We start from the raw sequence: 13,018 nt of genomic DNA on the forward strand, positions 1-13,018 counted from the left end.
CTGGAGCATGGCAAGCCTCTGTACATGTTTATGGTTTTAGGTAGTTTGATGTCATGAACCCTTAAATTTGAAGAAACAAGGTGAGTACAAAAAAAGATTAGGGAAGGAGAATATACTTGCAGGTTGTTATAGTTGAGTTTTAAAGACACATGAAGTCTTCAGTTACATGCATGGTGGAATCTTCCCTTTGCACGGGAAAAATCAAAGAAAGTTTTAGGAGTTGTAATAGCACTGTGTTGATTGATGACTTGGCCAGATAACAGCCAGTTTAAAACTCACTTTTTATCTATTAGTCCTTGGCTTTAAACACATTCCCCTGGGGAAACCAGTCAGATTCCAAAAGGGATGGGCAAAGACACTGACTTGATTTGTAAGAAAGGAGGAACAGGGCACTGCCAAGAACCATTCAAAGTCCCTGTGGGCAGGGTGGGCAGAGAGCCCTGGCTGGTGCTCCTCATGTGGCAGTGTGACTATAAATCACCCCATGCAGTGGGCAAGGCTGATAGTTACCCAGGTTTTTGCTCTAACATATCTGCTCTTTAGAACAAACAAACAAACGTCTATTGTGGTGGAGGCATTCTTTTCCTGGTATGATGGCTTCTGTTCCCAATTCTGAGGAACTGATTTTTTTTGTGAATGGAAGAAAGGTAAGTTTATGAGATGATTAATGTGAATTTTTGTATACCAGGGACAAAAGCCAAGGTAACTTTTTTTTCACGGCAATGCCATTTGTTATGTCTTTATCCTCTCCTCTCTTTTTCAAGTCATATATAGTAGTATGAACCTGAACATTGATCATTAGTTCAAGGTTTGGTGCAAAGTATTAAGGCATTGGGGCCTTGGCTTGCTCTTTGCTTTTCTTTTGGATTCAGTAAGGAACTCTCATTTTCTTTGTTATATTACAACCAAAGTCAATTCTGACACAGGTATGAAAAATTGTCATTCCCCCTTTTTTTTTGGATATTAGCTCTACTTGAGTTCACCCATGCTATTTTAATAGAAGGCATATATGACATTAAGGGTAATAGTAGCAAAGAATGATTTTGTTTTGCCTTAATCATCTCACACTAATCAATTAACCTAGAGGCGGGAGCCTGTCTGTCTGAAACATGGAGGACTAATTAAGCTACCTTCTCCAAAACAGATGTGGCAGCTCTAATGCTTAGCCTGGGCCAGTTGTTCTCAACCCTGTACTTTAATGAGCAAAATGAATACATGGAAAGTTTGAGGTGCCTTGGAAAAATTAGAGAAAAAAACTAGTAAATTATTAAAATGAAAAATTATTTTGGACAGTCATTTGGTGCTAATGCTTTTGCTTCTCAAGCCTCAGTTGTTTTAGATTACTGATGTTCTTCCCTAAAGAAAGAAACACAACTTTAATCAAGGCAAAAATTCTTGGGATTTTTGCCTGTCAAATAGCAGGGAAACATCATTTTTAGGAGTCCTATGAACTAAACAACAGAAAGAAAAAATAAAGAACGAAGAAAAAGTCTGGGTTTAGCAATAATGTTTACCTGTAAGTCAGGATCTTGAATGACCTGAAGCCAACTGGAACATCAGAAAAATTATTGCTGAGCGACAATTTGTAGTAATTCAAAAGCTGAGTGTGAGGAAAATGGGCTTTGCTGCTTTTCCTTTGTTGGGGAATAAAACCATTTCTCCCTTAATATCACATTAGAATGATTATTCCCTCTCCAGGTCTTCAATCTTTTGAAATCACAGCTGATGTTTTGCTGTTTTTAACCTTCTCTGTCTTACAAATTTCTAAGACAAGTTACAGATGGCCAAAGGAGGGAAATTATACACCTCTTTGAAGAAATTGGTTTTGTTGTTATTTTTGTGGTTGTTTTTCCTTCCTTTAGACCCAGGGGCACAGAGTTGAGCAAAGCACACTCATCTCTGGCTGTGGCACACCATCATCACAGTCTGGACAAGGCTCCTCTTTTGTTTTATATTATTTCTTTTTTTTTCTTTTTATGTCCTATCTTTTCTTTATTTCCTTCTCCCATAAGCATCCACTCTTGTGCATTTTAAATATATGTCCTTCCCATCTTCTTTCCATATGGTCATTTAGAAATATAGATATATCTTTGAAATATACAGTGTTTGGCCTGCGGAGTGTTGTGCATGAGTGTGTGTGTGTGTTCTTAACTTACACAAGTGGTATCGTGACTTATAAATTCCCGTTGTGACTCATCACTGTTCTTGAGATTTATCCATGTTGCTCTTTGAAAACCTGTGACTTCTGCATGCTAGTTCTCCAGGCTCTGCACATCCTTCATTCTGCTTATCCAGGACCCTAGCAATAGACACATAGGATGCTTCCAATTCCCCACTACCCCAAGAAATGCTGCAGTGAACATCCTACGACGTGTCTCCTCACCAACACTGGCAAGAAAATTTCTAAGTGAGATTGTACCTTGCCGATTTCAGATGTCCTGCCAAGTGGCTTTCCAGAATCCTGCACAAGTTACTTCTCCCACAGTTCATTGCATGACAGATGCTGTTTCCTTGCCAAGAGATTATTTGCCAATCTTTAATGTGCCAAAACTTGTTATAATCAGACTTCCTAAGGTTTGCTAATCTAATGGGCATGTTGTCTCGGGGCTTTCTGCTTGCATCTCTCCAATTACTGGTGAGCTTTCCCCTGTTTTCATATACTTGCTAAAAAGGGATTTATTTCCTAAGTGTCTATAAATTACTGGAGGAAACAGGATGTACCTATATAATTTTGTGAGTGCGGCTATTGGTGTGACCAGTATATCTCATATGATTACTGAAATATTTTTTTAAATGACTGGGAGTACCATATATTTGATATGTCAGAATTGCAGTTGGCAGCCTTTAATTAATTTCCCAAAGTCTAATCTTGCCTTTTTCTTCGTTTGGAACCTGAGGCCATGTCATGATTGAAGGAGACAGCATTAAATCAAGTGTTGCACTCACTGGGCAGCTAAAGTGGTTGGGGAAGGTTTACTATTTAACTGAAATGTTGTCTCAGGTATACCGATGTCTTTATAACACAGAATAGGGTCGTCAGGCTGTGTTCCCCCATTATAGAGACAGGAAGATGTTATATTAGTCCTGGTTTGCACACCGTCACTCCCTACCCCCTCTTTTGTTCCCACCTTTGGAAATAATTCCCCTAGCCACACAATTAGGGTGTTAAAGCAAATCTAACTATAATGCTTTGTTTCTGAGATGCCACTATACTTAGCCTCCTCCTCATGCTATGATTCTGAGTGGAGGGGTGATAAGCTCATCTCTGGCTGAGTAAATCTAATGAGGACTCAGAAGTTTTGGAAATAGGAGGCAGCATATGAAGAATACAATGTGGCCTGTTGCCTTTTTCTGGGGTGATAAAAGTAAACACTTTTAATGGAACAATGTCCTCTGTTTCTGGGCTCATAGCTACACTTCCTTGTAAATTTCTCTCCCGTTCTCTCTAATCTTGCCTGACTATCCCTAGCAGAAGAACTGTCTGGGCCAGTGAAAGCAGAGAGTTTTCATCTCATGTGCCAGCTTCTGTCTATTGGCAGTAACAGCCAGGAGTGCGACACGAGAGGCAGAGCCAGATTCATGCTCCCTTCTGCTCTTCCTTTGCATAGTGGCGCCTCCACTTCACTAGGGCGCTGGGAGCAGGGTATGGGAACAGGAGGGGCTCCCTTTATAACAGACACCCCATGGCTCCATTAAGAAATCTCTGGCTAACCTCTTCTATGACTTCCTATGGCCATGAGTTATCTGAGTCAGTTTTGGAATCTATGTATCTGTTTCCCTATTTGGGCCCTTTCTGGGTAACTATAAGGAAAAGCAATCCAGAATTTACAATTGTCATATATATTCAGAGACATTGAAATAATGCTCCATAATGTCTTTAAAATTGGGTCCAAGTCTTAGAAAGTTTTCCTTTGTTATTTTTTTCCCCTGTGAAGGTACCATCTGTCAAAAACCTGCCCCCAAAACAATGGCTAGAATTGCCCTAACATGTTGGTATTATCTTCCTAAAATCCCTGTTCTCATTTCACAATGTAGGTCATAGAGAAGAATGCTGATCCTGAAGGAAACCTCCTGTACTAGCTGAGGAAAGTCCATATCCTTTATATTTTACTATAATGAATCTGGACTGGGTGATAAAAAGTGAGCATGCTAAGACTTCTGAAGAAAGTCACCCTGTATTTGCTCGAGGTAAATACCCTTGTGTTCGATCTGTAGAGTCTAGTTGGAATTGACAAAATGCATCCAAAAGTGAGAGATCCATGCTTTATTTGTCATATTTTTCACCTGAACAAAACCAAAAGAATCATCCAGTGAGGCATGAGTGTGCTAACTTTCGAAATAACTTTATGACCTTTTGAGTCTCGTGGCCCCCTGACGACAGTTTTATATTCAAGAGTGTTAAAGTAAAAACATCCAGCCAGCTGCTCAGGGGTACATGGTACCGACAGTGGTCTCCCATGAGGACTTCCCTGACTTGTCACTTAACACCTTTTCATAAGTCTTATTGGAGAAAAAAAGGTTCAATAAACGTATTTCAAAATTCCAACATAGAGCTAATGTACTCTCAGCTCTCCACCTCTGATCTGGACCTTTTTTCACCCCCTACCCCTCCAATACCTTCAACAGACCTGTAATAAATAATTCAGAAAGAATGTCTTGGGTTTGGGGAAGCATGAGTAATTGTGGCAGTGGTGACAGAGCTCTGTCTGTGACATAAAATTGCCTAGAACTGTACATATATGGTATGCGTGCATGTGTAAGTGGTGAAATCTGAGTAAGCTCCCCAGTCTGGTTATCAGTGTAATACCCTGGTCAACATCCTGCTTTTGATGTACTATAGCTATGTGGGATGTCATCTTTGGGGGAAGCAAGGTGACAGGTATTGTCACTGTATTATTTTTGCAACTTCCAATGAAACTATAAATATTTCAAAATAATAAGTTAAAATATATATGCTTGTTGAACACCTACTAAGAGCCAGGCACTGTGTTAGGCTCTGGGGATTCAGTGGTATACCAGATAATGTTATCCCCTCTCTTCGGGATCTTCACTTCCTTCCCCCACTTCTGTCTTTTTGCCTCCCAACATACCCATCTAAAAACACTACTTTGTTTCTCCCTGTTATTTCCTTGCCAAATTTATCTAAGAGATTATGTATACCTGATGCCTCATTTTCTCTCCAGACTCTCTCTCTCACTACATAACCCTTTGCAATCTGGTTTCCTAACCCATCATTTACTGCTCTAGCCGGTATTGTCCCTTAATGTCCCATTCAACTCACTATTCTGCCCAAACCAGTTATGACCTCCACCCATGAAATCCTTTTTAAACTCACCCAGAAAAGGCCCCAAGCAAATTTCAGTAGATTCTTATAGAACCTAAAGCAGGAGATTTAATATATTACTTGTTCTCTCTTTATGCAAACATGCAAACATCTTACAGGGAAAAGGTACACAGTGCTTGTTGACATTACCAGTTCAGGAGCCATGGTTATTTAAATTAATATTCTCTAATCCAATAAGAAGGTAGAAGCATACATTGGTGAACAGTGCAAGTTAAGCCTCCCAGAGACGGTTTTCCAAATTTTCCCATGCACTACTTCCCAGCACCTCCACAATGACCCATTGTCCACAACTCTGAATTCAAAAGCCTTTTTACACCTCATTTGGATGGTCTCTCACGAGGCCCTTGGTGGTCTTCCTGTTCCCCATTTAGTGTGAATATCCCTATGGTTCACTGCGGAAATATTAATGTGTTTGATTACAAGGTGCTGCCCTAGCCCCACTTGGGAACACTATCTTATTACCTTTGTAAAATATGGAGATTTTTACATTAGAAATGCATCCGGCCAGGAGAGTTTCAGATAAGGCAGTGTGAGTCTGTAAGGATTTCTTCTCATCTTTCAACATTGAGCTCATTTATATGCAAAATAATGGAACAGCTCTCTAAACAAGAAACCTCCGTGAGACTCAAGAAAACATATTAGTCGTTATCTGTATCCCAGGAAGAACAGCGTAAAAAGCAAAGTGGCCTGCACACCTCTTTTTCCTTGACTCCCTCCCTTCCAGTCTATCTCACAGGCACCAAGTACAGCTGTGGGGGAGGGGGCTGCGGTGCCTGCACCGTCATGGTGTCAAGATACAACCCCAAGACCAAGAAGATCCAATATCCTTTGTGTTGGGCCAAACCTGGCCCTAGGCACATCTGGGAAGGACGCAAAGCCGCCTCCTTTTCCTGCCCACAGGCACTCCCCTCACTTCTTTCCAGGTGTTTATTACACTCACACTACCTCCCAGCCTGCTCAGCCCACAACTTCGTAAGCTCCAGATCTTTCCTATAGACTTTGTTTCCATCAGAGTGTATCTGTCCTGGGTGCCACTCTCTGAGGGCCATGCTCTCTATTGCTATACAAATACTTCTTTGCTTTCAAGCAAGAGATTTCAGAGTGGGGAGTCAGGCAAGAATGGCTTAAACACAAAGTAGTGATACACTGTCCTGGTAGAAGATTTAGGGCTTTGACATACACTAAGAGGAATTATTTGCCTGGAAGGGCTGAATGGGATCTCAAATCACCTTGGCCTAAAATGCAAATTTGCTCACTATGATTGAAAGTGGTGGTGAAGGAGTTGTCTGGCATGATTCCAAGCTCTTGTCTTAAGTCACTGGGTGGTGCTGTCCACAAAGTAGGGAACTTGGGAGAAGAGGAGCAGAGGAAGGGAAAGCAGTAAATTTAGCTTTGGACACATTGCACTAGGGTAATTACGGGACACCTAAGAGGAATTGTCCACAGGCATCGAGATAGACAGTTCTCTCACTCAGAGAAGAGGTTGCATCTGGAGCTATAACTTCCTGGAAGCTATCAACGTAAATATCAACAATGGTAATAAAAATAGCTAACACTTTTTGAATGCTTATCATATACCAGGCAGTGTTCAAAGTAGCTTGCATATATTACCATATTTAGTCCCCAAAGCAACTTTGAGATAGGCCTTACTATCACTCACATTGAAAAAAGAGGAAGCCAAGGCAAAGTTAAATACCTGGCTCAAGATCATGTGGGCCAGTTGGTGGTGAAGGCAGGTGTTCAGCCCTGGGCCATCTGGAATGTAGCACACTGCAGAAGAACTTAAGAGAGTGCAGGACACTGTAGAACAACAGACATCTCACAGCGAGGAAGAGGGAGTAGTCCGAGTTGAAGGAGGAACAACGAGAGGAGAAAGTTCCAAGAAGGTAGAAGTGTTCGATAGTATGAGACACCAGGGAGTAACCCAGTGCCATTAGATTGCTCCTGGAGCAAGGTCAGTGGAGAGATGAGGCTGGAGGATGAGGTACAAATGGCACAGGAATGGCTGAAAGGCTGGGAAGTTGTGGACAGCTCTTGAAGAAACTTGACTAAGAAGGGAAAGAAAGATGGGCCAGTAGCTGGAGAGAGACATTGGGTTTGGTTTGGTTTTGTGTAGTGACAGCAAACACTTGAATTTACTTTTAAATTCAAGGGAATTGAGGGAAATGAGACTATAGAAAGGAAAGGTTAGGAGGACTATCGGTGATGGAGCAGGTCCATGGGGAAAGAAGAATAAATGAGAGCCAGAGCACAGGAGAGGAGGAGGAAGGATTCCTTCCCTCCTGGCCTAGAACGCAGGGGAGTGACTGCAACCCTGGGTGAGAAGTGGTGGGCTGGGAGTGGTTGAGGCTCATGCTTCTATTTTCCAGATGACCTACAAGGGTAAGACTGAGGAGAGCAATGAACACTGGAAGAGCTGTTGAGAGAAAGGAGAGGGGAGGTTGAGATTAAGAGGGAGGAAGTTACACATAATATGGGGAGAGGGGGTACTTAGAGGACACAAAAAACAAAAATTGATCCGTTGCACACTCTTTCTCTGTACACCAAGCACTCTCTCAGGGTCCCCCACCAGCAAGCTGGGTGGTTTCCAAACACCTCTGACCAAAAGGCTGGTGGAGCCAAGAGCAGCACTCTTTTTTTTTTTTTTTTTAAGATTTATTTATTTATTTTTAGAGAGAGTGAGGGTGCAGGGGGTGGGAGGGGCAGACAGAGAATCTCAAGCAGACTCCACACTGAGCACAGAGCCAGATGAAGGGTTCAACCTCATGGCCCTGAGATCATGACCTGAGCCAAAATCAAGAGTAGGCCACTTAACCAACTGAGCTTCCCAGGTGCCCCTGTCTTTTCTTCAGAACAGCATGCTTACTGTCTTCCAGGGTAGGAGAATAAAGGAAAAATTCCCTAGGAGAAGGACAATATCCCATGCCTGAAAGAGAATAGGACTTAGTCTGAGTGGGAATAAAGAGCTAAATTAGACTAATGAGGTCTGGACCCCATTCCCAACCAGTCAGATGAGAATCTGGTGCTAACCACACCCACTTCATCATTAACACAGACTCTACTGTGGGGAAGATGATCAAGATAAGGGCATAAATGGGTGGCTTCCACACATGGCCATACATTGGAATTGGCTGAGGAGCTTAAGTGGTGAAGTGATCTCGCCCCACAGATTCTGATTTAATTGGACCAGCATGCAAGCAGAGTGTCTGCATATTTAAAAGCTGCACGTGATTGAAAATAAAATGGGCTAAACTACCCCATGGTGGGGTTTATACAAGTCAGTGTGCTGTCTGAAGAATAAAAGGTTTCCTCTCTCTAGAATGAGAAATAATAAAGAATGAGGGTCTCTTGGAGGTCTTACACAAAACTCTTCATTATTCTTTTTCTCCATTTCTCTCTGCCATTTGATGCCAGCCATATGTAAGTTCTTTCCTAGAAACTTCTAGAAATCTATGGGTTTTTATCTAGTATTCTCTGTACTCTCAGGGAAATAGAGTCCCTTGAGTTCCCTGGACTCCCTGAATGATGGCATTCACTCCCTATGATTCCAGTGTGTTCTCTTTACAAATACCCATCGCAGTCACTCTCCAGTTACAGCGTGCCTGGTGCCCATCTGCTCTCTGTACGGGGCTGCTGTCACCACAGTGGAAGGTGTAGGAAGCATCAGCACCAGGATTCATCCCGTGCAGGTAAAAGCGTAATGGGACTGGAACCAGATGCTGGTATAGGCATCCTACATAGTCTGTTGTACTCTCACCAACTTTGAAATCCTCTGTGCTTCTAAATTTTCATTTTGCCATAATCAGTGCTTCATAACTAAGGTTCTTTTTAGAGACTGGTGTGTAAATCAAGATTCCTTCTTTGGTTTTGATATATCTTTACTTCTAAGCCCCATCCTTCCCCTAAATTAAAACAAGGACACTTTATACTACTAAAATTGATAGAAGCTACAAATTAGACTTTCCCCAGAGATTCGGTTGCTAACCATTTACCATCACATTTACAGCCAGGTTTATATGCCGCATCCGAAGCAACTTGCCATCTAGCAATAAATCCAACACATTTCCCTCTAACATTAGAACAATCTCTGTCCTTTCAGCTGAGGTACAGAGGAAGTGTTTGGCTTTCATCTTAGGGGTGAAACATTTGAAAAATGTTTATTTAAAAACATGTGAAGCACACTCGAGCCAGCCAGTTGAGTACCCTGTGAGAGACACATAGAAAAGAAACACAAGAGGGACCCACAGAGTCATGTTCCCCACCTATTTTTATTGTTTTGTTGTTTGAATGCATTAAAGTTAAATGTGCATGAATTAAATATATGAATGGTACAACACTACTAAGTTACACTTGACAATTTTCAAAGCTTTTGTATAGATTTTCTCATTTAGTCCATCAAAAATTCTATAGTATAGATAGAGAAGGGGATGAAAATGACTTGCCAGAGACTAAGTGATTTGCATATACTCATTCATTTATTCTAACAACCATCCTGTAGGGTAGATATCATTATTATTCTAATTTTAAAGATGAAGAAAAGTCAAGTAAATCACCAAGGCACACAGTTAATGAGGTATAGTAGGGACTAAAACTCACAGGAGTGGGACTCCAAAGCATTTTACTTGTGCCCTAAGCTACACTTCTTATTTCACAGATGAAGAAATCAGTCTAGAGACTAAAGTCACTTAATTAATACCTGCCACTAGGCTTCTCTTGAGAGGAGGAAAAAAAAGGCTTTTAAAAATAGAAATATTTTCAAGAAATAGAAATATTTTTCTTCCAGAGCGACATCTTTTATCCTGCACTCATTTCTGGAAAGCTAAATAAATAAGCTGCACTCCTTTCTAGTGTCCAAGGTAGGGAAACAAGAGGTTTGAAGCATAAATTGTGTACTGTTTCCTCCCAGGAAAGACTTGCCAAGTGTCACGGCACACAGTGTGGCTTCTGCAGCCCGGGGATGGTGATGTCCATCTACACACTGCTGAGGAACCATCCAGAGCCAACCCTGGAGCAGATAACCAAAGCTCTTGGAGGTGAGCCTTCTTAGTCCTCTGTAGGCAGGGCCTAGGGTGGGAAGTGCCCAAGTAACTAGAAAAGGAAATCCCAGCCCATGGAGAGACATTGTGGCACACTTTGAGGTTCCAGGCACCTGGCTAACATGAGGGCCTCTTTAGTACCTTTAATACTTTCCAGTAAGTATTGCCTTCCTTTTGTGAGCAGTGATGCCAAGAACTGGGGCAATATTGATTTCATTATAAATCTTTCTCCCTTAATGGATCCCAGTGTCCCTCTACAAAGGCATTCAAATAGGCTCTTCCTAACACTTATAATATTATCTTTTTCCAATGTGAAAATTTGGGTAGTGTGGAAGAATGAGATTTTGTGTTTATTTTTAAATTAATCTGTTAGAATCATTCATTAACTCTACTTACTGCAGTTAATTAAAAAAAATTTATAAAGAGGATAGACTTTCAGATACTTTACTTTTTATGTTCTGGTTGGATTAGGAAGTCATGGGCAGCAACTACTTATCACAAATAAACTTAGTGAGAAATTCAGTCTCCTAAAATGAAATAACTATCAAATTTAATGGATAAACACAATTTTCTACAAAAACAAAACAAAAGCATGTAAACAAATGTAGTTTTCTATAACAAACATACCCACTTTCAAGGTAACTGGCCCCTAGTTCTTAGAAGAAAGCTGTGAAAGTAAACCTCTAAATATTATAAGAAAGCTTTTTGTCCCTTTCAGTAAACAGACCTAGACAGAAATTCGGTATTGTGATAAAAAGATGTAGACTAAAACAAAGGGATGCAACTTAAATTTTATGGTAAGTGGCATATAAAATTTCTTTAATATTTTCCCTTGTTTCTCAACAACTTCTTCACTCAAAATTTTTCAGTTTCTTATAAAGTACTACTAAAACTTTGGCCTATGGTTTCAATTATAATTTTAACCCAACATGAATGGATAATCTTTATTCAATGAAATAATCCACACTAAAAGAAGTGTCAATGTTTAAACCTACCCAATCCACACATTTGTATTGCTTCTGAAATTGTTAAACTGCATCTGAACATAATCACTTTAAATTAATTTTTACTATAAAAATAACACATTCCTATTATGAAAAATGCAAAAAAATAATTAAAAGGGAAAAAACTCATTCATATTTCTGCCCTCAGGAAACAACCACAGATACTTCTGTTTCCTTTCAGTCTTTTCTATGCATAGTTTTTGTTTTCTTATTTTAAATACTGTAGTTACTGTATATATGATTTTATATTGTATATACAATTTTAACAGTATAACCTAAGAATTTTTTCATTTTATTAAAACCTCTTCATAAATATCATTTATACTGGCTACAAAATTTGAATATACTTTGTAAAAAGACAGTCATTTCCCCACCTTTTCCACCGTGCTTTGGAACTATTGACTGATTAAAGCAATACTAAGTACTTATTGAACACCCATTGTGCTGTACTGGGAGGGTTCATGAAATCTAAGGCACTCCTCGCCTTCTCCAGGAATGTAAGTTCCACTGAGGGAGATGAAGCATGTACATAAATGACCCTACTCTAGCACAGTTGATGATAGGCCCGCAAAAGGATCCAGACAGTGAGTGGTACAGCTCTGGCTGGGTGTTAGAGCAGACGCCATGGAAAAGGAGGCTGGGGCCCTGCAAATGGACATATTCTCCCTAAGAGAACATGTAAGAAAGAAAAGACTGTGTAAGAAAAGCTTAACAAAGAGACACATGAGATGTTATGGGAGTGGCAGGGTTACATGAGTTAGGACAGGGGTGGGAAATAAGGCAGGAAGAGTTGATTGGAAAAATTATGGAGACCTTTGTGATATTTCAGGAAGAAAATGTAATCACAAGATTTTTTTGAAGATCGCTGTTTCCAAGAGAAACAAAAAAAGAATCTAATTACTAACAGAGCTATTTCACTGAAAAAATGAAGCACAAATAAGGAATATATTTCATTACTATTCCTTAAAAATTGATCTCTTTTTTTTTTAAAGATTTTATTTATTTATTTGAGAGAGTGAGCACAAGCCAGGGGGAGGGGCGGAAGGAGAGGGAGAAGCAGGCCCCAGGATCATGACCTGAGCCAAAGATAGACGCTTAACCGACTGAGCCACCCAGGTGCCCCCAAATTGATTTCTTCTTAATCAGGTAATTTGTGCCGCTGTACTGGATACCGACCAATTGTAGAAAGTGGAAAACATTTCTGTGCGGTAAGTTAAAATAAAAAATTTTTTTCAGTTGATTTAATACATTAATGAACATTTGCATAAAATCATCTATTGCATTCAGTTATTTCTAAAATACCCTCATGTTGACCTTTCTGACATTGAAAGTTGTTGAATGCCACTGTTGGCATTTTTTAAATAAACCTTTAGCATGTATCTTATTTATAGTCCTAAAATAGGCACTTTCCTAAGAAGTAAAATATATGGTACATGACTTCAAGAAATGCAAACTCTATTGAACTCTATTCCTTAGTCTGTATTATTTTAGACTAATAGACTAAGACTATAGACTTTTTAAAGAAAAAAATATATACTAAGAAATAATAAAAACATAATTAAAAAGCAAGATATTAAAAGTTCAATATATCCTCTATACCATGTATATCAGTTTTGAAGGAACATGGATTAAAG

At 39.9% G+C, this 13,018-nt stretch overlaps 1 protein-coding gene across 1 annotated transcript in view; it reads left to right on the forward strand.

Moving 5' to 3' along the window:
- Positions 1-593: 593 nt before the first annotated feature.
- Positions 594-13,018, forward strand: part of LOC118539737 (aldehyde oxidase 4-like) — a 58,758-nt gene continuing 46,333 nt past the window's right edge. The window contains 6 exon segments of the mRNA XM_078071170.1: positions 594-647; positions 4,036-4,093; positions 6,069-6,165; positions 8,925-9,033; positions 10,251-10,377; positions 12,531-12,592. Of these exon segments, the coding sequence (XP_077927296.1) occupies positions 594-647; positions 4,036-4,093; positions 6,069-6,165; positions 8,925-9,033; positions 10,251-10,377; positions 12,531-12,592 (507 nt within the window).

The sequence above is a fragment of the Halichoerus grypus genome, chromosome 4 (assembly GCF_964656455.1).
Source record: "Halichoerus grypus chromosome 4, mHalGry1.hap1.1, whole genome shotgun sequence".
Lineage (NCBI taxonomy): Eukaryota > Metazoa > Chordata > Mammalia > Carnivora > Phocidae > Halichoerus > Halichoerus grypus.